The sequence below is a fragment of the Meleagris gallopavo genome, chromosome 20, assembly GCF_905368555.1.
Source record: "Meleagris gallopavo chromosome 20, MGAL_WU_HG_1.1, whole genome shotgun sequence".
Taxonomy (NCBI): Eukaryota; Metazoa; Chordata; class Aves; order Galliformes; family Phasianidae; genus Meleagris; species Meleagris gallopavo.
Window position 1 is genome coordinate 1841313 of NC_139423.1, and position 25675 is coordinate 1866987.

A 25675-nucleotide genomic window follows, 5' to 3' on the forward strand; every position below is an offset into this window, starting at 1 on the left:
TTACATGCAGGGTCTGGGCATGTTTCACTAAAAGCAAAAGACATTCAGCATTTGGTGGTGAATGCTGCCTCATCTACTAGAACTGATTCAGTGGGGATCACTGAACCATGTCACAGAGCACATGTACATCAATCCAAACAGCATCAGCTACAGAGGACATCCTCAGCACCACCAGTTAAACCAACAAGAATTTTGGCTCTCAGGTGTGCTGCTTGCACAGGACTGCTGTCATGCACCCCATTAATGAGCAATTAGAGTTCCTGAGGTATGATATGGTAATAACACTAAAACTGTTCTCTACTTGAGTTTGAATTCCAGGCAACTTCTCAGTACGAAGTTCCAGTTATTCTTGGCTCAGGGACAAGCCTATCTATAGTTATTGCAGCAGGTTGTGGCATGGCACAGTGGGTTTGTGCCAGAAAATGGGGAGCTAATTATGCTGAAAGCATCTGACATGCAGATAAACTGTAATCAATACACACAAAGATCATCTGCAATAGCATCACTTTTCCTTGTCTCTCCTAAGAGCACAGGAGGGAGCAGGGTAGGAGATCACCATGGCCCTTGTATGCTACATATTAAATATGCATTTAGAGAAATACTCTGGGTTTTGCAGCTGGCTTGTAAAACTTCGGGGAGATGCTCTTAAAGTTAATTCTTCTGCAAAGGAATGAGGTCTTCCCGTGTACCTGGTCAAGTGACAACAGCTTCTGATGAGAACTGAAAGCTTTTCAAAGCAGAGCTAAGTCATTAACACAAGTTCATGAATTGTTTTCCACTTATGGGGCCACAGGTCCTTCTGTTCCCACAATTCATACACCACTTACACCAGCCACAAGCAAGTAAATTTATAAAAAGATCCATTTCTGCTGTTTTTTTCCCTTCTTTACATATATATATATATATAGACATTAAAAGAGTCGCACCTTCTGATAATGGATCCTCTGTGAAACCTGTACAAATAACTTATAATCCATCTACACCATTTACAGCTGTACAGATTCAGCCCTGGACACCACAGGCCACGCTCTGACCCATGGTCTCATGGCTTTGTGAGCTGCTGGCTGGTGTGCCAAGGGCCATGTGCCCCAGCAAAGAGCCCAGTGAGGCAGAGATGTGCTCAAATTCATCACTTTGAGCCCAGTGTTACCATATGCAGCAGTTCAGAAAGGAAGGATGTTGGGGCAAGCAGGTTGCTTGACTTATTTCTGAGCCTCCTTTCCAACTTCAGCTCCTTCCAAGGCCAAAGTGCTTGGTGCTGTCCCGGCATTGGTTGTCATTTTTGAGGGGAGGTGAAAAACTGCACTGAAGAACTGAAGATGGTTGCTGAGACCTTCCAGGATGTTGAGGTGCTGTGATGCTGTTGCCCATCAGCTATAGGTGCTGGTTTGGGGTTAAACGCTTTTTGGGACCTGGAGGCTCTTTATGCTGCTAAATAACCCATGACGCACCAACAGCTCCAGAGTTGCTTTGCCCCCTGTAATGTATTCCAGTGCTAGTTTGGGGCTGTGTGGTGCATTCAAAGTGAGAGTGCATAAACCCTGAATTTGGGAACAGGAACCAAAGCCGTCTTCTGTGCCAAGGCAACAATAAGGGGCAGCAGCAGGAGGGTTTCATGGGGCCCAACCAGCCAGGGCAACCCGCAGGCTTGGAGGGAAGCATCTCCAGACTTGAATATCTGTGCTCCAGGGATGCCCCGTGGTGACACTGAAGAGCTGCTGTTGCACTGACAAGGCTGGAGGACTCCTCCTTGGGGCAGAGGATACAAGCCAGCACCCCGAGCTGCTGGGAGCTGAGAGAATCAAAGCTGATAGTGTCATAGAAGGGTGCCATGGATCCCACATCCCCTCCAATGTGAATTTACAGAAGACTCCCTGGAGACAACCCAGATATCACAGACCGTATTCAGAGAGCCAACCAATGCACACCATGTTTCTTCCATTACTTCAGCAAAGATGGGCCTTGGACACTTTGCTCCACAAAGCTGCACTGGTGCGAGCCCATCTGCAAACCAGGGGAGGGCTCCCACACCTGACTGCAGCAGGAGGGAGGAACAGAGGAGTCTCCCAGGGGTTCTGCAGGCTTCTCAGAACGAAGCCAAGCTGTGCTGCCTGGGCAACCTGAGCACATCACTGCCAAATATTGCACTGGATTTCTCGTGTCTCTGCTTCACACCAACCATCGTTCTTGCAAAGCCCCTCTGAAACAACAGTGGGTGTCCCACGCGTTGGACACACAGGCATGCCAGGCCAGGAGATGCCACCCCAATAAATATTAGTGCTAGCAACTACTCTCTGATCCACAAGCACAGCAAGCACCATCACCTCGGCTCTATTTTCTCCAGTCCCTTCCCTGAAATGAAAAGCTTGGAGGTTTTTTCATGACTTGTGCAAAAGGTCAAATCTCTCAGTCCTTCAGGAGAGCTCTGCCCTGGCAGGGAGCCCAGGCTATGGCCACAACAGCCATTCCTTGGCACACAGCTGTCCTTCCCAAGCCCTGCCCACTCCTGCCTTTGCAGCTTTAGAAACACCACCCTGGTTGCAAAGCCACTGTTGGCAGCTTCTTAGTGTGCTTTCGTTTCCCACATCTTCTATAACGACCCAGGTGCTGCATCTTGCACATCAGCTTTTTCTCCTTTTCTTCATTGGATGACACCTGCAAATGTGTTGATGGGCAGCAGCAGAGACTTGGGCATGTATTTCACAAGTCCCACATCCTCTGCTTCGTGCAGGCTGAATTTCATTGTCCTTGACTTTTGCAGGCAGTAGCTGGGCTCTAGGCAAGGAGACACTTCCAGGCTGCAGGAAGACAAGAACGTGATTACTGCTCGTGCAAAGCTGCCCTTGGGGGCCAGAGTCTGATCTCAGACTAAATCCCAACTCTCTGCTCTGACTGCAGAGCAGGGGCTGCCACACAGAGCTGTGCAATTGCTTTTATGCTTTCAGAGTGGTTTTGGCTGGGAGCTGATGTGTACCAGCATTTAAACACTAAAGCAGTGGCGTCAGCCTTGCTTACTTCAGTTCTCAGAAATTCCCACTTTACCTGTGCTCCACATGAACCACAAACTCTGTCTATTCCCTTCCAGCACTTCATATGTCACTATCACCACTGCAGCCTGACTTTTCACAGGGCTGATTCCTCTGCCCTGACCTTCATGTGCTTGAGATACCCCAGGAAGGACTGCAGTCCATGCAGAGAGATCAGCCCCACAGCACAATCTTTTAGACCTAAGATTTTGGATGTACTTGTCCTTCTACTGCCTAATAATAACAGCACCCTACTTAAAACAGAAGAACCCTTTTTTTTTTCACACCATCACCCCAAGATGCAAAGCTAGGAGAGAACAACCCATCTCCTGTCCCTGCAGACACCCAAGGTCAGGCTGCATGGGAGTCTGAGCACCTGATTGAGCTGAGGGAAGTTGGACCAGATGGCCTTTAAGGGTCCCTTCTGACTCAGACTCTGATTCCACAGTTCTTTGACTCTGCCCTGCTTTCCCAGGAAAGGCATCCTCACCTGATCACATTCCTGTAGGTCCTTCTGCTGTCCTTGTCCAGACACAGTGTGAAGGGCCTCTGCTCCGTGCTCCTGATTTTGATGTTGCACGTCTTCAACTTGTTTGCCACGGTCTGGATTGGGAGAGGAGGAAGAGCTCAGTGAGTGCCTCGTGCACCTGGCAGGGGTGGTGCACATGGAGGAGACAAGTGGCAGATATGAAGGAGAAAAAATGACAACATTCTCATTCAGTTTAAACTTTAGAAGTGAAGCAAGGTGGCTGCTCTAAAGATGGAAGGGTTTCTCTTTCCATGATCACAGCCTAAGGCTGCAAGGGCAGACTTTGCCAACTGGCCCAGTTTGCACAGGCTGGGAGGTCTGGGATGTCTGATGTGGGGCACGGCCTTCTCTCCTGGTGGACTTTGGTGGGCAGCACGGGCTGCAGTACCTTGGTGTTTCCAAAAGCCAGAATAACCAAAAGAGTACTGGCTATCTGAAAACACCAGCTGAGAGAATGAAGGCTCCATGGCAACACAAAATGACCCAGAAATGATAATACTTATGGACACCCAAACTGTAGGGATATATCCCTGCAGGTCAGAACATCCTCTGCCTGGCCTCTCATGCAAAACCAAAAGAGCCCCGGAGAAAATCCATCTCTCTGAGGTGGTGATTAGGTTCACAGAAGTTCCTTTTTCCTGTTTATGCTTTGTTAAAGCATTGCTATAACAGCCCCTGTCTGGTGGGCCATAAATGGATTGACACAAGTGGTCTGGAGAGGACTGCAGCTGGAGGTGTGGAGCTAATGGAGTTGATCCCAAACCTACAAATCCTCTCCCACACCCAAGCAGAGCCCTGATGACTAAAGGACTAAGCCTTATTTCTCTTAAGCCCCTTGAATCACACGATCACCAGTACTTCAGAGTATCCTGAGACAGCGTGTGATGCAGTGTTGAGCAACAGGGAAAGCATTTGGGGTTTGACTTGAAAAAATAGACTTTTCCAGGGAACACCCAGCCATGGAAACTCCCAGAGCCTTCCCCTTCCATGGAGAGTTCCCCTTCACTGTGGTTGTAAGGGCTTTCCATTCACTGGCCAACCCTCCCAGGATCAGGAGCACCCACAGCCACTTACTGAGAAGGATCGTCCTGACAAGTTGTTGATCCTAACAACTTCAGTGACGTCCACATTTAGACAGGCCAGATCTGCAACAGAAGCAGTATGTTAGACTTGGGCAGCCCAGGCACAAATGACACTGAGTACTACGGTCAGATTCACCCTGTGGAGCACCAGAAATCTCAGCAAAATTTGCTCCCAAGCAGAGAAACCCACCTTCAGCTGCGTTGGCAGGGATGGCCTTCATTGAGAGACCCGTGGAGCGCAGGGACAGGGACACCTCCTTTGCCCGGTCACTCACCACGACCTGTAGGGAAGGAAGGCTCTGTTCATTCAGCCAAGCCATGGGGTGGCTCTGGGGACAGTTTTTTTCACAAGAACAGGGATAGCTGGCAGACTATCAGAACCTTTCTGTCCTCTCATGGAGTGCAACTCCAGAGAAAGAAGGAGAGCCAGATCACTGCTTTGGGAGGTCCATGCTATGCCTGTGGACATGGGCACGTTGGGTGCCCAGAGCCCCACTCACCTTCCTGTATGTTACATTCAGATCTATGCCAGGGCCATCCAGGGTCGTCTTCTTCTTGGCAGGGTTTACCTCTGCAAGGGGAGGACCAAGAAGGATGGAGGTGTCACTCATCCCACTCACCTCAGGGCAGAGGACAGCATCAAGGGACAAGCCACTCCAGACACACTGGAGGCTCTGTGCCACCAAAAGGTTTGGTGAGACGGACTGGCTGTAGGGTCTGTGCTCAACCCCAATGGCAAGCATCCACTGGATCAGGCACTGGGTACAGAGAAACCCTCAGGCATCACCTGGCTGAGACCAGGACCCAGCGACCACCCTCCTGCCTATCATCACATGCCAAGGAGGGAGACAGAGGAACTCAGGGCGGCTCCTGATCGCTAGGGTGTGAGGGCTGTGCCCATGGCGAGGCCATGGCTGGTGTAGCCCCAGCTGTGGGGTTTCACGAGGAGCAAACACACCTCTGGGGGAGATGCTGTCCTGCATCCGGACACACAGCTCCGTGAGGAACACATCCTCAGCTGGCTCCTGAGACGAGCTGCTGAAGAAAACCTGAAAGAAAGGAAAAACTTTGAGAACAGTCATCCTGTACCATCACAGAAGGACCGCGGCAGCGAAAGGTTCCCTGAGCGCCCCAGTGGGACACCGTCAAAGGGAATCTGTCACCTCACTATGCGGGCAGATGGGTTGGGGAGAGCTGGTTTTGCTTTCCGAAGCACAGGAGCAGAGCACGCCTCGCAGTGCGCAGCGCCAGCTGAGCCATGGCCCCTCGCCACTGGGTGTCACTGCGTGCTCACAGACGGCTGCTCCCAGCAGATGCCCAGTGCTGGGGGAGCAACTTCCAGCTGCCTTAACTGCAAGGCTGCTCATTTCTCCCTGATACACCTGAATCAGCCGCTCACATCAGATCTATGCGGTGCAGTTTGAGCAAAACATGAAGATAAGCTCCTGGAGAGCTTGCCCTCCACCCAGCTCTTGTGGGGCTCAGACCTCATTTCTAGGAAAGCACTCTGCAGCCAAAGAGGAACAGTGTGATCTTAACCAAAACAGCAAAGCAGGCTCTGTGCTTCCACATCATGCTCTGTATGACAGCAGGGCAGTTTGAGTGCTTCTATATGAAAACCACATCTGGAGGCAGTTCCTCTTCCCCCATTTGAGTCACCACTCTTTCACTCGCTCCTGATTTCTGTCTTGGAGGAGAAATGAGTCGAAGAAAAATTCAGAGGGAAAACAAAATCCTCAGCAACTCACATTGCAGATCAGCTGCTTGCAAGCTACACTTTATTAATTCAAGTCTTGGTGATGCTCCACCAATAATTAACAAAGCTCTTCCATCTCTTTGCAAGCCATGTGCCTGTTTGCTCGTGCAACGGCTGCTCCTTTGCTGCAATAGATCACCACGTTGGCTGTGGGCAGCTTCAAAGGAGATATGTGCACTGATACCACCCTGAGCTTTGAAGGGGGAAACTGCCAGATGAGCAGATGGAGGGCTGATACTTCAGGACCAAATACAGAAGTGGCAGTATCAAATACCAGGTCTCACCCTGCTACCATTTCAGAGAAAAGCTGGCAGGAAACAAAACAATTAGCATTTCAGGAAACCCTGCAAATCCTCTGCAGGGTTTTGGTGAAGCCACCCAGTGAACCCCTGTTTGAAGAGGTGCCCGAGCTGCTGAGCAAACCTGTGCCCAGCAGAGCAGGGGGGACAGGGTAATGTCTGCGTTTGCTTTGCTGACTTTCAAGATCCCAAAATAGCCTTCCCAGGATCACTGACCTATCCGTACCCACAACTTTACCCCTACCCCTAACTGCTGATCTGGGAGTCTGGTGAGGAGGGCTGGGGGCACAGGGATCAGCTCAGAGCTGCCCAAATCCCGCTGACCCCATGGGCTTTGCAGAGCACTGCCAGCAACAGGGAGCAAGCACTGGCAGTGCCACGGGACAGCACAGCATCCACAGAACCCACCTTCACTGCATACACCTGGAAGCAGACGGGCTGGGCGCCCATACGGACGTAGTAAGCAATAACATCAGTGATGAAGAGATCAGTCACCAGATGCTTGCTTGGAGAGGAAGGCTGAGGAGGAAATCGCAACAAGATCAGCCTCAGTCACTGCCTTCCTACCAAGTAAGGGGCAGTGAGCTCAGCTGCTCTGCCATGACCGGCCGAAGCCAATGGGAGAGCTGTAGGTTTGCCCCCACCTCCCCACATTTCTTGCAGGCTGTCAGTGCTAGCTCAAACTGCCAGGAAATGAGAGCTGGGGTATTACAGCAAATGCCTCGTTTACATTTGTGTTCTTGAAATATGCCATTTCCTGTCCCTTGGCCAGAAAAAAACAACCCATCATAGAAAATGGGTCTCGTGGGCTCAACACCAACCCTGGCTGCCTGCAGGGCATAAGCTGCCATCTGGGGCACATAAGGGCTTTGCAGGCACGAGCTCACCCGGGTTTTTGGGCAAGGGATCAGTGCTGGGGGTGGGGATGGTTCCTCGTACCATGGTGGCCAGCTTGGGGATCATGTGGCACAGCGTGTTGATGTTGCTCTCATACCAGGGATCGGCTCTGCCCAGGTAGGCGGCCACCTCGCAGAGCTCCTCAGGGCTGGTGGCAGAGGGGTTCTGGTGGAGAAACACAGCTCAGGGCATGGCCACGGCTCACACCTCACAGGAGGCAGAGGGAGGCACTCGGGGGTCAGTCCCTGGGATCCCCCCGTCCCTCCTCCTCCAGCAGTGACCAGACTCACCGCAGCTGCCAGTGCGCCCGGCTGCCCGGTCACCGGCACGTAGTAGAACTGCAGGTTTAGCCTTGGGGTCAGGAAGACACGTCGTGTCTCTCGCTTCCTTGAAAGGGAAGAAAATAAATATAGCCATGCCTGAAAGGTGAAGAGGCAGGAAAACAGTGCCAGGAGATGACAGCGGCTCTGCAACAGAAGCAAACTCCCTCCCTGCTCGCCTCCTGTACCCAATGCAACACAGCAACAAAGCAACGCCCCCAGATTCCCAAATCCAGATTCCTAAAATCTATGGGATGTCCCATAGGTGGGCTCATTATGTTCCTTCCCTTGTGCACTGGAAAAATTCTTGCCTGGTTTGATTGCTATTTTTTTTAATCTATCTTATGCACAGAATGGAAGAATTCCACATGTGCACCATTTGGGCCACGCAGCTGGGGAAGATGGCAGTTGTTCAACGTAAGCGTGGTGAAGCACTGACACAGATTGTCCAGAGAAGATGTGGATGTCCCTCGAGGTGTTTGACATTGAATTGGATGGGGCAATGTGGTCTAGTGAAAGATTTCCTTGCCTACAGTATGAGGGTGAGACTGGATGGTGTTTGAGGGTCCCTTCCAACCCAAACCATTCCAGCATTCATTCCAAGATGAACGCATTCGGGTGCAGAACATCCAGGTCCAATCCTGTCCCAGGTAACCCTGGATTCCAACGCATCCCCAACCACAACGGCTGCTGCAACCAAGCAAAGCCCCCACTCCAGTCCCCCTCCCCCTGGCAGCTGCTCACCGCAGGGAATGGTAGGCTTGGGCCAGGCGCCCCAGGATGCGGTCGTCCCCCAGCAGCACAATGCGGGCAGTGTGCAGCCTCAACAACGGGGCCGTGGGCTCAGTGGGGATCCCCACTCTCCTCTGCACTTTGGCTGTAGGTTTCACCCCGGGGCCGTTGCAGCCGGTCTGCAGGAAGGCCACGCTCTCCAGCGGCGAGGGCTTTTTTTTAATGCCACCTTTCCTATGGAGCCGGGATTGCTCTGTGTCAGCACTGCACGGGGCAAAGGGCTCCTCGGAAGTCGGTGGCAGATCCCTCTCGATGCCGCTGTCGGTGGAGAGCACGGAGAAGCGGGTCTGCTCACAGCACTCGCAGTCTGAAATGATGTCCTGGATCTCAAAGTTGTCCAGGTCCTGGCTCAGGTGATCGGGCTCACAGCTCTGCGACAGCGGGCGGATGAACAGCACCAGCTCCTTCCCTGCAGGCAGGAGGAGCTCAGGGAGGGAGAAGCAGCCAGACTCAGGCTGAGCCTTCGTCCTGCCCCAGCTGCCAACCAGAGGGCCACCATCAGCTCCAGATTGCCCTTCCAGCCCCATTTCCCAGCTCAGCACCACTCTCATCAGGTGCTTCGTGTGCACATCGCAGGTGTGCCCTGCTTGTCTTTCCCTCCCAGTCCACCCCTGGTGCCTCACTCACAGAGCTGATCATCTTCTGTCCAGAGGTGGAAGCTGATGTTGGGGTTGGGCAGTGGGGTGCCCTGCAGCCCTTCCAGAGGAGCATCACCTGCGGGAACAAGGATGCTCATAGCATGTGGAGCAGGCAGTGCACAAAACTCACTGGTGCCCTACTTCAGCTGTTAGAATAGTCCTGAGCCCCGGGGGTTCTCCCACCCCATCACTTCTGACCAAACCCAAGGCTGTAATCACAGTCCCCTGCCCTCACAAACTGCACAAATGAAGGTCCGTACACAACCTGGGAAAGGGAGAGGTGACATGGGGCAACTGAGGCGCAGGCAAGTGAAGGACCTTGCTTTGCTGCAGACAGCAGAGAGCTTGCAGAACATTCATTTTGTGGATGGGCCGTGGGAGGGTAATAGTGAGGATGGGCAGCATGGCGGGGGCTCACCTGGTGGTGAGGAGCTGAGGATGGCACTGTAGATGCTCTGCAGCCTCTCCATGTGCTGCCCACGGTCTGCAGCCACTTTGCTCCCCGTGCACTCGACGGCCATCACCACCTCCTGGAACCAGTGCTCGACCTCGCTGCTGGGCATGCCCTGCCACAGAGGTGCTGTCAGTGCCCCAGGTGTAAGAGCAGATGCTCCATGGGCAGAGTGTTGGGTGACAGCAAATGGACCCTGTGTAAACGGGCTCACGGACGAGCCTCTATTGCAATCCCAGTTCCCAGTGGGACTATTAGGAAACCATACTGGGGCCATATGAGTGCTGCTGGTTACCTGGAGCTGCATCCTCAAGGCGCTGAGGTCACAGCCCTCGCCCAGGGCTGCCTGCATAGCGTGGGTAATCACATAGCACATACACGCCCGCGGGCTCTGGGAGACACGAGCTGCCTCTGTGTCAGTGAGCAGAGCCTTGCAGATGGCTTCAGAGAGCAGCTCCGGGTCGGCGAAGATGAAAATCCTGCATAGATGTGGTAGTTGGGGACATCAACATGCAATCAACAAATTGCATCCCCCCAGCCCACACCCTGCCATGGAGTTTGCCTCCAAGTTGTCTGTGCTCCCAACATCAATTCAGGGTGTAGGAAAGGGACAGCTTCACTAGAAAATTCAAAGTGTATGGAAGAAATAAGAGATATGATACATTTGAAGAGGTACTACTCACTTTTCCTGGTAGGGGTAGGGGTCGCTTCTAAGACTTTGTTCGGAAATCACCATCCTTTGGTAGAGCATTCCTAACAAAAGTGAGAAAATCAGTGCACAAGGGCTGGAGCATGAGGCAAAACAACCTGGCCTGGCTTGTGGGAAGGGCTCCAAGTGGGTCAGCACTGATGGGAGAGGGGAGGTAAGGTCCAGGAGTCGGCCCTGGGTTAAATATAACCACAGACAAAAATAGGCCACGCTACAGAAAAAGAAAACTCCTTCTATTCATGGATAATTTCCTGTATTTCCCTTCCTTTGTTTACAAGATTATGAGCTCAGAGGAGAGCTTGGCGCAGAAGGAAAGGCTGACTGCTGGCCATGGCCATGGGGCCACGGCAGGGATGGCACTGAGTATGGGGATGTGAAGAGTACCATCCCAAGTGCGGAGGGATGTGCTTCACTCCACCTGGCCCTGGGGTGGGAAAGACATAAGTGTCCCATCCAGCTGCTAATACCCACCCAAAACCAGGAAAGGGGAACTCTTCCATCCAAATGTATCCTGAAGTCCTAAGGCTGGGCCAGCCTCAGGTGGCAACCCCAGCCACAGCTTTAGGCAAAGGCCAGCTCTGTATGCACGCCCCCCAAACTCAGGGGCAGAGCAAGGGAGCATCGTACCTGGTGCCGTCCTTTCCATCTTCAGCCTGGCAGCATAGTCCAAACCAATGGTGCAGAAAGGTTTGGGCAGGGTGAGCAGCTTCTTGCAGAAATCATACACTCTGCTGCAGAGCTCATCAGAGATGCAGGGAGCCTGGGGTGAGAAAAGGGCAGCTGATGAGATGCTGCAGGCAGTGATCCCAAATGGACTCTCTCCATGACAGATCCTAGGAGGGGAGGGCAGGGTCGGGCACCAGGGTGGTGGTGGTGCCTCCATCAGTACCCACCAAAGGCTGCGGGATGCATTCTGACCAGCTTTGGAAAGGTGCTTGGACAAATATTAGCAGCATGATTTCCTGCACCATCAGCACCAAGAAAAGGGGGAAGGACCCAAGTGGGATGACCTTCCCTCCCAAACATGTCATTATTTCAGACATCACATTGGGAAATGCGTGTCCATCTGTGGCAGTGCGGGGCTTGGCTGGGCTATTTCAGTGCAGGAATAAGTGTTCCCTTCCCGCCTTCTGATTTCCCAGGATCTTGCCCCAGAGAGGTTACCTTGATCAAGGCGTACATCAGCGTGTGCAGCAGGGGGATGATGTAATGCCTGTAGTCACCTCGCTCTGCCTGCGGGACCAAAAGGTGCAGTCAGCATTGGGGCACCCGCCACAGACCTGCGTGGGTGCAGGGTGATGCTCTTGCAGCTGGGGGAGCCCTGGGGGCTCTCTGTGGGCCACTGGAGTGGGCAGGGCGTCCCTGGGGATGAGGACAGGTCCTGCTTGGTGGGCTGCCCTTATTGGCTACAGATCATGAGGGGTGAGTGGTGAACCACCAAGGACACAGTATCTGCAGTGGGAGATGGCAAAAAGTTTCTATCTGAGCTCACTGGGGAGTGCTTTCTTGTTGCCTCCCTCCCCCCCTCAAAAAAAAAGCACCCAAAAACTCAAATAGAAACACAAAACCTCTGGGAACCCTCTGGGAAGGGCCCATGTTGTGTTTGGTGGGTGTGGGAGCAGAGCGGTGAGGTAGGTAGGATGCTCCCATGTTCCAGGCTGTGGGAAGGCAAGTGGGAGCTCCCACACATCTCCAGCAACAGGAACAGCCCCAGATACACTTGATTTCAACCCTAAACCTCATGAATCCTCACTACCAGAGGGAAAGGACAACGTGTTATATAGGTGTGCTCAAATGGAAATGGGGCTGCTGCAGCATGAAGGTGCTGCGTGCTGCTGATGCTTCCCCATCCTCATGTAGCTCAGTAGAGCAGATAAGAATGCATAACAGGGCTGGCAGAGCCTTGCCATGGAGATGCTGGTACTCAGGGTCTCCCCCTAGCACCTCTTTTCAGAGATGATGTGCTGCTGCTGGATCCCAGCTAAATGGAACTGATGGCAGCAAAGCTTTAGAAATGATCGATAAGATGAGCAAGGTTGAATTGTTGAGGCCAGCTAATCCCTGGGCAGAGCCCTGGAGGAACTCAAGCATGAAATTGCTGAGTTATTATCGGTGGTTGGTGCTGAGTGCTCAGGGCTGCTGCAGTGTCAGGGGACTGAAAAAGCATAATGCTGATTTCCAGGGAGAGCTTCAGGGAGACAAAGGGAATTACAGACCAGGAGGACTGACAGCCCTCTGAGAATAAGAGCAGCAGAGGAATAACAGCTCTAATGGAGGGAGACAAAGGGGTGGCTGACCTCAGCCCCAAAGGGGGACAGAGGGAGGTGACAGCAGAGGGGACTCTGCAAATGAGGGCACTGGATGAAACGAGGCACGCTCACAAAGGTGACACCGTGCCCAACCACATCACCACTGCTGCAGGTGCTGAGGGTGCTGAAGGTTCACACAAGTACAGAAAATGAGGAGATGCATCACAGAAACACAAAATCCATCCGTGGGTTTCTGTGCGATGCACCCAGGACAGGATATGGGGCAAGGTGTGACACCACGCGGAGGAAATGAGTGGCAGGGAGAGAAACTTCTCCAGTACCTGCAACCACAGGGCAGCATGGGGGTGGTTGGAAGGCCTTTTCGTTCTGCTGCCTGTGGGCTGCAAACATCACCTGCCCTGGCTATGAGGTGTCTATACAGCCTCCTTCACTGGGGATGGACGAAGCCCCACGGAGATTTGACCCCCCCACCTGCAGGGCACTATGAGGCACTCACCCTCTCCAGCTCTTTCACCAGGATCCGGACCAGGATGGGGCTGTTACTGGGATTCTGGTCAATTTTTTTGTGCAGGGTCCATCGTAGCATCCCTGAGAGGTGAGAAGTGGGGGAGGTGAGGCTGCCCCACAGAGCAGTGGACTGATGGATGGGGAGATCTGGGCACTGCAGCCACCACCCACGGGGATCTCTCCTACAGCTTAGTGTGGCTCCTCCACCCTCTGCTTCACCCAGTGACCAAGCAAGGCATGGGGCATGCTAATTGGATCTAAGTAACTGCAAAACATCCCATACACTCCAAGTAAAATCAATGCCCCAGAATGAATTAAGCTCCCAAAGGCTGCAGCAGCCCAGCTGCTGCCTCAGGCTGAGCAGTATTCCCCACCACGGCAATGGAGGGATTGCAGCTGACTCCCCAGCAAAGAGCTGAGCAATGTGTGGCAAAGCAGCAGGCCCACGGGGACGGTTGGTAAATTGCAGGTGGATGGGGCTGCCCCAGGAGCTCACCTCGGTCACTCTGGCAGGCAGGGTGGTGGCCATCCAGCTCGCGCAGCAGCGTGCGAACACGGCGCAGGATGTCCGACTCCGCCTCTGTCGGGACATGAACATGAACACAACAGCCTGAGCATCCCGGGATGGGAGCAGGGAAACCCTGGGATGGGTATTGAAGGCATCAAATCTGGCTAAGCATCAGTGGCACCCAGTCAGAGGCATAGGGCACCCATACCCCGCAGGCATAGAGCCATGCTGAGAGCAAAGCTTGCTCACAGGGACGTGGTAGAGCAGAGAGGGTCTGCTCTGAGTGAGCTCTGAAGAGCCCCTCTCACTGGAAAAAAACAATCACATATTCAATACAGAAGCTGAAGGACCAAAAGCAATGCTTGGCACAGTGAATGAGCAGAAGCACCTCTGCAGTTGGGCACCGTGGGGATTCAGCCTCATCCCCATCCACCATAGAATCACAGAATGGTTGGAGTTGGAAGGGACCCCCAAAGGCCACCTGGTCCCACCCCCTGCACTGAGCAGGGACATCCACAGCTCCGTCAGTGCTCACAGCCCATGCCTTGACCATGGCTGTCTGCAGGGATGGAGCACCACCACCACTCTGAGCAACCTGTGCCACTGCCTCACCACCCATAGTGTGAACACTCAGGGTGTTTTCCTTATATCTAATCTAAATCTCTCCTTTCTAAGTCCAAAACCATTTCCCCTTGTCCTATCACGCAGTCCCTGCTCTAGAGTCTTTCCCCTTCTTTCTTATGCCACCTCCTCCCCATGGCATGAGAGCATCCCAGTGACACAGGCTCTCTTTCAGGCTCCTCCAACCCACAGCTGCCCACCCAGGGCCCCAAGCACCCCCAGGCAGATACGGAGCTCTGACTGCCACCCGCTCCCCGTGCACGTCAGCAATGAGACGCATCCTTCCCGTGGCCAAAAATAAATGTGAAAACCTCAGAGCTGATTTGGGGTATGACTTGTTCCTGTGGTGAGGACTGCTGCTCACGAGGGAACTTGTGTGTCAGCACTGGCATGACGCAGCTGTTGAAGCCATGTGAGGGATCAGATGGGAAGCACCAATTCCCTAACTCTAACCCTATCCCTATCCCTATCCCTATCCCTGTCCCTATCCCTTTCCCTATCCCTATTCCCTATCCCTATCCCTATTCCCTATCCCTATCCCTATCCCTAACTCTGCCCTTCCTGCCCAGTTTTCCTCCCAATTTTGCCCATTCCCCCCCACTCTCTTTAGCCACAGCTCCATCTCCTCATGCATCAGGGATGGCTCAGGGCAGTGGTGTGCATTCCTCTTTGCCTACAGAAAATGAGAGGCAGCCTGAGTGATGCTACAGAAGCACTTTGCTCAAGGACCACAACCTCCACATCTCCTTGCATGGCTCTGCAAAGGGATAAAGCTGACAAAGCTGGGGCTGGGTGATGGAGCAGGGCCCTGGGCTTCCCAAGGAGCAATGACCAGGAGAAGGGAGCCAGGAGCCATAGGAAGGGACAGAAAGAAACTTCCCATTCCTTTTTATTTGTGTATATTTGTAATGACGACGGGAAGCTTTTTCCTGAGGCTGATATAAACACTGTGTCCTCTCTTCCTAAATCAAAGTGCCTGCAGCCATGGTACACTGCCATTTCTTCATGGGGAGCAAAGCATGAGACCACTGCTCCAACACAAACAAGGGGCACTTTGATCTATAAATGCTCACAGCCTACCAGCAACAGCAGGAGTGGCTTACACACAAGATCAAATATTTCAGCATCAATATCCTGTCGATAAAATGTGAGATTGTGCCAGAACGCGTATCTGATCCGCTCTCCACCCACCTGCACTCTCCATGGCTGGGCCGGGGCTGCAGCAGAGCATGGGCACGGCTGCAAGGTTGCTGAGTGCACGGCTGCTGCTCACTGCACACGGGCATGGCCTCGGGTCCAGGGTCTCACCTGCAAAAAGCACAGGGGGCTGTCAGCTGTACTTGCAAAGGCAGGGCAAGGAAAGGGAGCCCAGGGCAGAGGGCACTTGGCACTTAGCCCTGAGGCACCAGATTGGTGTTTGTTGAGGAAAGGCTCAGCTTGGAGCTGAATCCAGAGGAGCTCTTGGTAACCAAAACAAGGAGGATGAGCATAACCATGCGGGTCATCACTGAAAGCCTTCTCCTCCCCAGGAGTTAAGGAGAAATGTTTGGGTTTAAGTCAAATTGAGTCCAAAATGCAAAGTCCAAGAGAACAAGGAACATATGAAAAAGACAAGTGGAATTGCCATAAGGCCCCTGTCCAGCACCTCTGAGAAAAAAAACCCTGCAGAGCTCAGGAGCAAGCCATGTTCCAAAGCCTGGTGTTGGACGGCATATAATCACAGAATCATAGAATCACCAAGGTTGAAAAGGACCTCCAGGGTCATCCAGACCAACCATCCACCTACCACCCACTAAATCATGTCCCTCAGTACAACATCTAAGGCACCCATCTTTCCATCAAGCATTGTTCTCTCCAGCAAAAGAGGAAAAATAAAGCAGGGAGGAAGAAAGGGAGGTTCCCCTGTGACATGGCACCCAGTCCCCATCCATGGACCCTCAGTCCTCCAAATCCCTCCAGGCACCATCAGGCCATCAGCCCATGTTCTTCCTCACATCCTTGCTCTATTTGGGATTTGTTCCCCACAGAGATCCTAAATCTGCAATCACCAAACACAGAGCATCCTGCTGGGCAGCTCCTGGCTGCATTGACGCCCACCACGGTGCTCCCACTCCTCCTTGCTACGAGCACCACGCATCATGATAGACGTTGGCACCGTGGCTCTCAGCACTTTATTTCCTGCAGGAAAAAGGCCCCTACGAGGGGCCAGGTGCATGCAGTGCTCCTCAGTGCTGCTGAACGTGCTCCTCAGTGCTGCTGAACGCGTGTCGGCTGTGAGCGGCGGCGTGGCTTTCCACATCCGCGTCCCACCTGCCCACGCGTGGGAGGGGACCCAATGTGCAGTGCTCACTTTCCAGATTTAGAACAGAACCTGGGTTGAGGTGAGTGGTTCCGGACCCATTCCGGAATGCTTCTCATTCTCCTGCCCACTGCTCTGCTGCTGTCCTTGCTGCCTGCACAGCTTGGAGGTGGGACAAGCAGCCCCACATGCTCCAAGGATGCAGCTCCCCAGAAAAATTCTATCAAAAATGCCCCCACGCTGATCCCCAGAGTCCATCAGAACAAGCAGATGTTGCATGAAAAGAGCCATTGGTGAACACAGGGAGAAGGCGTGAGGTCAGCTTGCTCCCCACCAGCACCAGCTGCTGGTCCCTGCTCATCCTGTCCATAACCAGCACGGGACTCTGCTGAGCAGAAACCACTCCTTTTCACAGGGGACATTTTCTTCCTGCTGTGCTCCCCAGGGGTACCAAAAGACAAGCAGAGAAGGGACATGGGGCTGAAGATGGGAAGAGAACGGTGGCACCAGGCCCTGCCCTCTGCACCAACCCAGCTCAAACCCAAACATGACAAGGAGGGCTTTGAAGAGGCAGAAGCACACGCTGCAACCAGGACTCAATTCTCCTCTGTGTAGAGCTCTCACAGACTGGAGCCCAAGCTTTTTTTTTTTTTTTTGGAACAGTAGCAGGGAGAAAACCCAATTTGCCTGCACAAAGCCAACACAACTGATGGACAAAGATGAAGACACCAAGCTCCACAGACCCAGCACACTTGGTCTGCTGTCCTTCAGAGGTTTACAGCTGCCACAGCCACGTCCTTTGTCCCTCACCCATGCAGATGCAGGCTGCTCCCAGGCAGCTTTTGAGTGGCATCAATGAAGCCAGGCTGATCTGTGCTAGATGACCATGTTACCATGGTTCACACCCCCAGGAAGGAGGCTGCCAGCCCATGTTGAGCTTGGCATCTGAGTAGGAGGGAAACCTTGGCCACCACCAGATGCCTGCAGGGCCACAGGAACCATCTCAAGCACCAACGCCACACTTAGAGCCATTGATTTGGGTGAAAATGCATTTTAGCAGATGTGCGCAACTGCAGACATAGAGACACCAATGCTGGTGTCAGGGCAGTGGCTGATGCCGCACCACAGCACCCATTAATGGGGTCCCCAGGATCTGCCCCAAACACCCACGCCACGTCCCTCTGCCTTCCCCAGACACAGCAGCCACAAAGGGAGACCCCCACCTGGCAGACTCAGCCTGTGAGAGAACGCCATGGGCTTTCCTGGTACCTTGCCCTGCAGGCTGGTGGCACCCCACCCACACCTCCCCACTGTACAGGGGGACCCACAAGGAAGATCCGCAAGGAAGTCCCCACAAGGAAGACCCACAAGGAAGTCCCCATCCCCTATCTTGCTCCGAGCCGCACTCACCTCCCACTGTATCCTCCCAGCTCCCGGCATCACCGCGGGGCGCAGGATGGGCTCATGGTGAGGAGGAGGAGGGTGCAATGGGGCAGGAGCCAGCAGCCAGCAGCGGTGCCGAGCTCTGCTCTGTGTGCACGTGTGAGAACTCACAGCTCAGCGGCCACAAGCCTGGCCCAGAAAGGGAAGGGCTGTTGGGCCCCAGGCCGTGAGGCGACGGCTGAGCTGAGGGGAAATGCGACAGTGCGGTGCAAACACTGGCCCTGCAGAAGTGCTCAGTTCCCCGAGTCACACCACTCCTCTTTCTGCCCCCTCCTCCCTACGCATCTCTTCCCTTCTCTGCAGCAGCCACGAGACACATCTCATCCCGTAACTGGTTATTTTGCTGTCTGCCAGCTCAGCAAGACCAGAGGCTTCTCCGCTCTCATCCCACTTCTCTGCAGAGCTGCCTAGCCCCGCTTCCTCCCTGCAGTTCTTAAAATACCCGTGGCATCAGCTGGATTTTAGCTCATTTGCAGGGAGAAAAATTAGCAGAAAGGGTGAGAAGGAAAGTCGCATCCCTCCCTTCAGTTTCCAAGAGCTACGAGGCTTTTAGAGATGAAACCTGCACGACTCCAAAGCCACCTCTCCCAGGAGCTGAGGCAGAGATGGGAGCCATCTGGCTGCATTAAGAGAAATGAGGAACTTTGCAGTGAAAGCACGGTTTGCCCCAGAAACAGGTTGATGAGACCACGGCTGAAGAGGCCTTGCAGCCTCGTCTTCCTCTTCCAAACCTGCAGGGTGCCAGCAGCAGTGTGAGCAGAGCACCAGCAGCCCACCCTACGCATATGTGGGCTTCACAGACAGTCCTGTAGGTCACCAGAAGGCTCTGCTGACAGGCTGAGGGGCCCTGGGGGTATTGATTCCCCCCTTAGCTCCCATCTATGGTTCTTCTAAGCTCTGGGGTGGGGTTGGAAGTGGGCAGAAGGGCAGAAGGATGGAGACATGCCCACCCACATGAGCCATCCCAGCCACACTGAACTCAGCGGGGTAACTCAGCTGTCCCCAGCAGCACTTGACTCAGGGATGCATGGGCTCCCTGAAAAACCTGCATGCTTGGTGGCATGGGCCACCAAGAGCTGGCAGAAACTTCTGAACACACAAACCTTGAGGGGAGCTGAGATGGCACCCATAGGAGGAGCAAAGCAGAAGTGCCCAGCACCATGGAGGAGAGCCCAGAGCCAGAGGGAAGCCCTGGGAAGCTCAGTCACTCCATCAGACCTGCTGAGCACGGCCATCCTGGACATCCCCTCCCGCAGCTCTCCCATGGACACAGGTGACAGAGCAGGACAGGTGCAGCCCATGCTGCACACACTTTTGCTCTCCCTGCGTTATATTTAGTCCTGCTCCAAAGACAGTTTCTCCACGCCTCCTGCAGCCCTGTATTTGGTTACACGGCTCTGCCTGAGGCTTCCTGCAGCTCTTTATCAGCTCAGTGACAGATGCTTGCCAGGAAAAACCCATGTACTGCACTACAGGAATGGGGCAGCACTGCACAGTGCTCTCAGGCGATGGCAAATAATGGTGTGTGTTCTGACCCATTGGATAAACACAGCACTCGAAAGAGCAAAAATACACAGCAGGTTTGGTAAAGTTTGAGAATAGATTTCAAGAATGCCCAAAAAATCATCCCTCAAACCAGGGTTACAAACACTGGGATCCCATATCTCACTAGTTTTGTATTTTTGTTTCATTCTTTATTTGTTGTTGTTTTTTTTATTATTGTTTTAGGAAAAATATTAAAGATTGAAATGTTTTTTTTACCTATATGTCAATGATACTGCAGAGTTCTCAATGATATCAACAACATGAGAGCTGCTCCAAAAGTAATGCCTCCTGTTTGATAATGTTGGCCCACAGTGTCAGAGGCAGATGTTGGTTGGATGGCAGTAGATGCTGAACCTTCTCACCAGTATCCTGTTATATTTAGTTGCTGTGTGACAGACGGCAGCAGAGGGGCTCTGTGACACAAAGACACCTGACATGGAAGTGCAGGTGAAGCAAAGGAGAACTGTGTTCCTCCATGTGGAAAGGACAGATAGGAGGAGGCATTATTTTTGGAGCAACCTATGATGTAATTCCCCTTCAATCAACGAATGCCAGGCAAGCCAAGAGGTTGGACACCCATCTGGTAGGGAAAGCTACCGTCATCCAGCTTCTGCCCATGCCACCACCACCTCAGCCCCACAGAGCATGGAAGGGCAGGCAAGGACCATGGGCAACACTGAGTGAGCTGCTCTGCAGTGGAGCATCCCAAGGGGAGATGGGGTGTGTGTTGGGCTGGGGGGGACACGGAGCACATGTCCTCATTGGGAACCAACACGTGTCCCCTGTGCAGAGCAGAGCAGAACTGGCCACCCCCTCACTGCCCCCATGTCTGCCTCCAGCCAGCTTAGTTATGAAAGCAGCACAATGATGCTGCCTCTGACGTTACCCACAGCCTTGTGACCTTCCAGCACTGAGAGCCAAGAAGGCTTGTCCTTGCAGGAGCTGAGGGCTGTGACCCCAACCAGACCCACCTGCCCGGTATCACATGCTGGTACTGCCCAGGCAGACCCCAAAAACCCCAAATCCCCAAATGCTGTGCTGGAAGCCAGGGTCACAAGGCAATGCTACAGCGAGATCCACCAGCACAGCACACCAGAACCTTCTCTTTAGCCGTGCAGAGCTGCCAGCACTGGGCTGCTCTCTTTGGCCAGGTCCCCATCTCCAGCCCTGCTGCACATCTTGGGTGGCACACTGGGACCAACGCAGCAGCAGCTCCAGGTTCCACCAAGGACCCAAGCCATAGACAGGGATGCACGCAGAGCTCAGGCTAACCTCCCCTTAGATCAGCCCCTGAGCACAAGTGTCACAATTAAAATGAAATCTATGCCAAACTCACATAAAAATCACCTGAAGAGCTTGTGTGAGAGCCTCACTCCTGTCCCCGTTCCGACTGGTGGGGGGGACACCCCCAGGACAAGCAGCAGAGCCAGGCGCAGTCCCTTCTGGCCCCATTTGCAGCCTCAGCTCCAGGCAGGTTGGTGGTTCCAGGCGGCCCCGTAGGAAAGCAGCTGCTCTCCCCAAGACTCTCCCTGCCAAGGAAACGTGTCCCCAGCTCAGGCTTTGCTTCCCAGTAGCACTTTGCTGCAGCTCACCGGCTGCTCCAGCACAGCACGTCCCTGCCAGCAGACCCACAGCACCGGGCGGGCAGGAAGGACCTGGCTCAGCCACCGAACCCTCTCAGAGCCCACATCCATCTGTCCGCCAGCACGGCCCCGATCCCGTCCCTAAGGCTGCCGTGGAAATGGAGCTCTTCCTGGACACCAACGGCTCATTGGAGACTTCCTCACCAACGTCACGTTTCATTTTTTCTAAGGGAAGAAACGAGTTTTCCGGACACATCGGCTTTTTCAATTTAGAGTCTCTCTTTCCATTCCCGGAGTGAGCTTTGGATAAACAATCGGAGGGAAAAAAGCTCTGCCAGGATTGCTCACACGGAGCGCTCAGGGGAAATGGCGTGCAGTGCAGCCCTGCAAACGGCGGGCAGTGCATGGAGAAAGCAGCCTCGTGTTGGCTGCACATCCCTTATCCCTTGCTAAGAAATGTGGGGCTCAAGTGGGAACTCAGGTCGTGTTCACCTCTCACAGTGTGCAGCAAATCCCCCCCCCAGTAGCACTGGCATGGTCTGAAGAACTGCAGTGGGGCCCCACACGCAGCACCCACCGCAGCGCAGCTCTCCCAGCAGCTCCTGCCCCAACCGCGGTTGACGGACGGCGCTGCCTTCAAGGCATGTCACACCTCAGAATAGAACAACGTGACTCAGCCAACTCGGCAGCTGCCTTCTGCACAGCCATTGGCACCGGCAAAGCTCACAAAAGCAAGAAAGCGACGGGAAAGAAAGTCCCCAGGGAAACAAATCCCGGGAGACCTCACGTTTGGGTAGGGAGACACAGCCACGTCAAGGGGCTCCTCGGGTCAGCTCCTTCATAAGGACTTGGAGATGAGGAGCTGTGTTTCTTGAAAAAATCTGAGCTTCTTGCTCTGGGCACATTGGGCTGCAGGGGAGGAGCTCTGCCACCGCATCCCAACCATGAGCTCACACAGCAATGACTGATGCTGATGCTGCTGCTGCACCCACCCCACGTCCCAGAGAGCAGTGGGAGCTCAGAGCACCCTAGAGCTGGGGCACGAGTGTTGCACTGAAGTGGGACAGCACCAGACACAAGGAGCACATTGCAGGACTCTGTGTGGGAAACCACTCCAACAGAAATGTTGAAATTGGAGCTTCCCCAGCAGAGAGATGGGCAGGCTGGTGCCTGGTGGTGGGCCGAATGCTTCCCTGCAGCTCTTATGTGCAAAAGTAAAATGAAAAAAAAAAAAAAGAACAAGAAAAAAAAGATATATATATACGTATATATATATAGCAAAAAATATAGTGATTTTGTGTCATGCAACAGCATTCCCATAAAGCCCAGGGAAACCACAGTTTGCTGCCCCATGCCACCATAGGCAGCACAACAGCAGAGTGACCCACTGCAAGTGTAGGATGCTCAGCTGTGAGGGCTGAATGATGACCTTGGATTTGGATCATCCATAGAGGAACTGCTGGAGAAAGCCGGGGGAGCCACGCACCCACTGTGCAATGCGAGGACTGAATACACACACACACAAAAGGAATTGTAATGCGCAGAGGTGATCCATCAGCCCTGGAAGCCCAGAGGAGATTGTTTCCTTGCTCAGACTTGGCCAAGAAGCAGAGGGGGAGGCGGTGCTGTGCAGATGAAGGAAGGGCTGCACCGTGCCCCACGAGCAGCGCACCCGGCGGCTCTTGTTGAAACGCAAACCCCCAGAGCTCCACTTTTCAGTTTCCTTTCCGGAGCTGTCTGCTCCGTGCTGTCACCACAGCCATCGCAATTTACTGCCATGACCCAAGGGGCGGTTGCAGGATGATGGGGGAGCTGGGGCTAGCAGGCTGGGTGCGAGCCCAATAGCAGCAGCAGTGGAGCATTGGGTGCCCAGCAGCACCGGGCACCAGGGGGACCATCCCCACGTCCCTCTCCCCCGGCACCTCCAGTGCCCCCTCCCCTCGCTCCCCCCGGTAAAAACACCGCATTGACTCCGTTCAGCCCTTTCCAGGGATTTTACCCGCGGGGTTGCACCGCGTATTCCCCCAATTCCACCCTCTGTGCGCGATGCCCATCCCGGCCCGTACCTGCGTGCCCCGCGGGCTCATCCGGCGCGGCGCGGCACGGCGAGACCCGGAGGTGCCACTGAGGTCCGCTGTGCCGGCAATGCGGCCGCACGCAGCGGGGCGAGGGCAGCTGTTTTCGAGACAACTTCCTTTCAGTCTGAAGCCCCGAATGGAAAGCTGCCGTGCCGCACACAGCCGCCGCTCTCCGCCCCGTCCCTGCCCCGCGGAGCCGCTCCGGCACCGCTCCGCACCGCCCGGGCTGCCCCGCGCCGGGAGCAGCCGGTGTTGCTACGAGAGACAAGGAGGAGTCTGTCCGAGCTCCAGAGCGAAGTTTTGTGCCGCTGCCAGCGCTGGCATCCCGCCGTGCGCATCTGCTCCGCGCATCTGCAGCGCGCGTCTGCTCTCCGCCGCCGTGGGACGGTGCCCCCCGCGACCCCCCGCTGCCCCCCGCTGCCAGCTGTGCGGACACCCGACCCCCCTACCCTCCCGAGGGATGGGGGTCACGGGGAAATTCGTCACCGCGCTGACACGGGCCTGGTGCAGAGCTCTGCTGCTGCTCAGCGGTGGGGGCCGCGCCGGGGGAGGCTGCAGGTGAGGCTGCACGGGGTTGAGCCCGTTTGTACAGCTGCATTAGCACGGCTGGGGCCGGCTCAGCACCCAGCAGCAGAACGCTTCAGCTCCAAGCTGCTTTGAGGCACAGGGTGAACACTCCTGACACAGGGCATGGGGATGGCAGCCAGTGCCGTATCCCATCTCACCTTTTTTACAAACAGAAAAACACGAGATACGGTTCCATACCTGGGCCCCAGCTTTAAAAATAACCCACTTCCTTCCTGCCCAGAAGAGAAAGGCCGGAGGCGGCCGCTCAGCTGACTGCTGCTTCTCACAGCCCCCTGCCATGCTGGTGCCAAAGGGGGGCTCAGCTCTGCACGCCCCATACACACAGAGCAATAACACCCACGTTTCTCCTCAACTGGGTTCGTTCACACTCCCATTCATGAAGAACCTGGTCGTGGTGTGGATGCGTGGACAGGGCAACAGAGACACACGGACGTGAGGTTACTGTTTGCAGAGGGTTTTTCCCCACCAGCATCACAGTTCGCTTCTCCGGCGTGCCGTGGCTCAGGTTTGGGCAGTGCCATTTGACAGCTTACATCCACGCGTCCTGCTGCCATGCTGCATCCATCCTGCAGCAGCGCAGGCACCTGGTGTGCAGGAACTGCTGCAGGCAGAGGCTGTTTCTCACACAGCTGCCAAAGTCACAGCGTGGGGGATGAGCCCCTCAGTGCCACCGCCTCTGGGGTTCTGACCCCAAATTCATTTCACTCAAGGGTTTTCCTGGAAACCTTCTGTGCCTGTGAGCTTTGTTCCTGGTGCCAGCAGCAGGATTTCATATGGGGTCATATTTGCTCATGGCAACCTGAGTAATGGGGAGGAAGCAGTTGGTTCCCCGTGTTTTCCATAACAGTCTCTATGGAAGAGCTCTGTCCAAGCAACACAACAATGCACTCACCTGAAGCACCACTTCAGGAGGGGTTTTCCAGCTCAGAAGGAATGTGCTGCCCAGCCTGGGGCTTTCCTGCTGAGGAGTGGCACACTGCTCTGTATGCTTTGAAAACACACCAGCAATGGTGAGCGTGGATTTATACAGCCAATGAGCATGGTGATGCACATCCAACGGCCCACAGCACAGTGCTGGGACCAGCTCCCTCCAAGCCATTGCTCTTCAGTGCTCACCACTGCACCATCACCCTATGCCCACCTCCAAAGCACAAAGCTCTTCTTCAGTCAAAGAGGAGCTCTGGAGCACCTCTCTTCCTGCTCTGGTTTCTATTCACAGATAACTTCATTCTTCCATGCTTTAATTTTCTGTCATTACGTGGCTGCTGTCATAGCAGACCCAGCAAGCTGGCTGGGTTTCTGAGGGAAGGAGAGGTATTTGCAGGAAGAAAAGGACGCAGTCTGAGCGCCGCTCCTGCCAAACCACCCAGCCTGCAGGGAAGGCTCTGCTGGCCCACATCTGAACCACCATGGCTAAAGACAAGGGATGGTTTTCCTCCCATTTGCAAGGGAGCAAGTCACAGACCAAGCAATATTTTATGTCACATCTCAACCCGGTCAGATTCTGGTTTATTTTATCTTTAACAGAGAGGATGGAGATACAGGGAGGAAAAGGGAATCCAAGGGAACAGCTGGTTTTGTGGCCTTAGTTTGCCTTTTTGGTTTGTCCAAACTAAGCTACCTTCAAGACTTTGTGAAAAGCCCACAGTAAGAAGCAAGCAGAAGAAAATAATAAATCATGGGCTTTGCAAGTCTGAGCAGCATCAGCATGTCTTGCAAGGGTGGATAAAGGCT

The 25675-nt window shown here is 54.1% G+C and overlaps 1 protein-coding gene across 4 annotated transcripts; it reads right to left on the minus strand.

Annotated features, from left to right (window-relative positions):
* Nucleotides 1-671: 671 nt before the first annotated feature.
* On the minus strand, nucleotides 672-23638 carry PIK3R6 (phosphoinositide-3-kinase regulatory subunit 6). 4 transcript variants are annotated; one of them, XM_085240096.1, is made up of 21 exons: nucleotides 23342-23638; nucleotides 21040-21221; nucleotides 15597-15713; nucleotides 13773-13856; nucleotides 13266-13357; nucleotides 11664-11732; nucleotides 11127-11259; nucleotides 10474-10543; nucleotides 10086-10269; nucleotides 9758-9905; nucleotides 9329-9415; nucleotides 8654-9110; nucleotides 7880-7976; nucleotides 7632-7754; nucleotides 7101-7211; nucleotides 5596-5686; nucleotides 5138-5208; nucleotides 4828-4918; nucleotides 4630-4700; nucleotides 3517-3629; nucleotides 672-2798 (listed from the first exon to the last, which is right to left on the minus strand). In XM_085240096.1, exons 3-21 carry the CDS (start codon nucleotides 15634-15636, stop codon nucleotides 2642-2644), a joined length of 2289 nt encoding a protein of 762 aa, XP_085096222.1. In that variant the 5' UTR covers nucleotides 15637-15713; nucleotides 21040-21221; nucleotides 23342-23638; the 3' UTR covers nucleotides 672-2641. The 4 variants fall into 4 exon arrangements, with proteins under 4 accessions (XP_085096222.1, XP_010719531.2, XP_010719527.2 ...); XM_010721229.4 differs by having other exon boundaries at nucleotides 21029-21221; XM_010721225.4 differs by lacking the exon at nucleotides 21040-21221.
* Between the last annotated feature and the right edge of the window lie 2037 nt (nucleotides 23639-25675).

Bases quoted from the DNA above. Each gene is read 5' to 3' on its own strand.
- PIK3R6 (XM_010721225.4), bottom strand. From the start codon at position 15,636: ATGCTCTGCTGCAGCCCCGGCCCAGCCATGGAGAGTGCAG. The intron at 10,270-10,473 runs GTGAGTAGTACC...ACATCTATGCAG, and splicing joins CCCTACCCCTACCAGGAAAA to GATTTTCATCTTCGCCGACC. The intron at 2,799-3,516 runs GTGAGGATGCCT...GTCTTCCTGCAG, and splicing joins ACCTACAGGAATGTGATCAG to CCTGGAAGTGTCTCCTTGCC.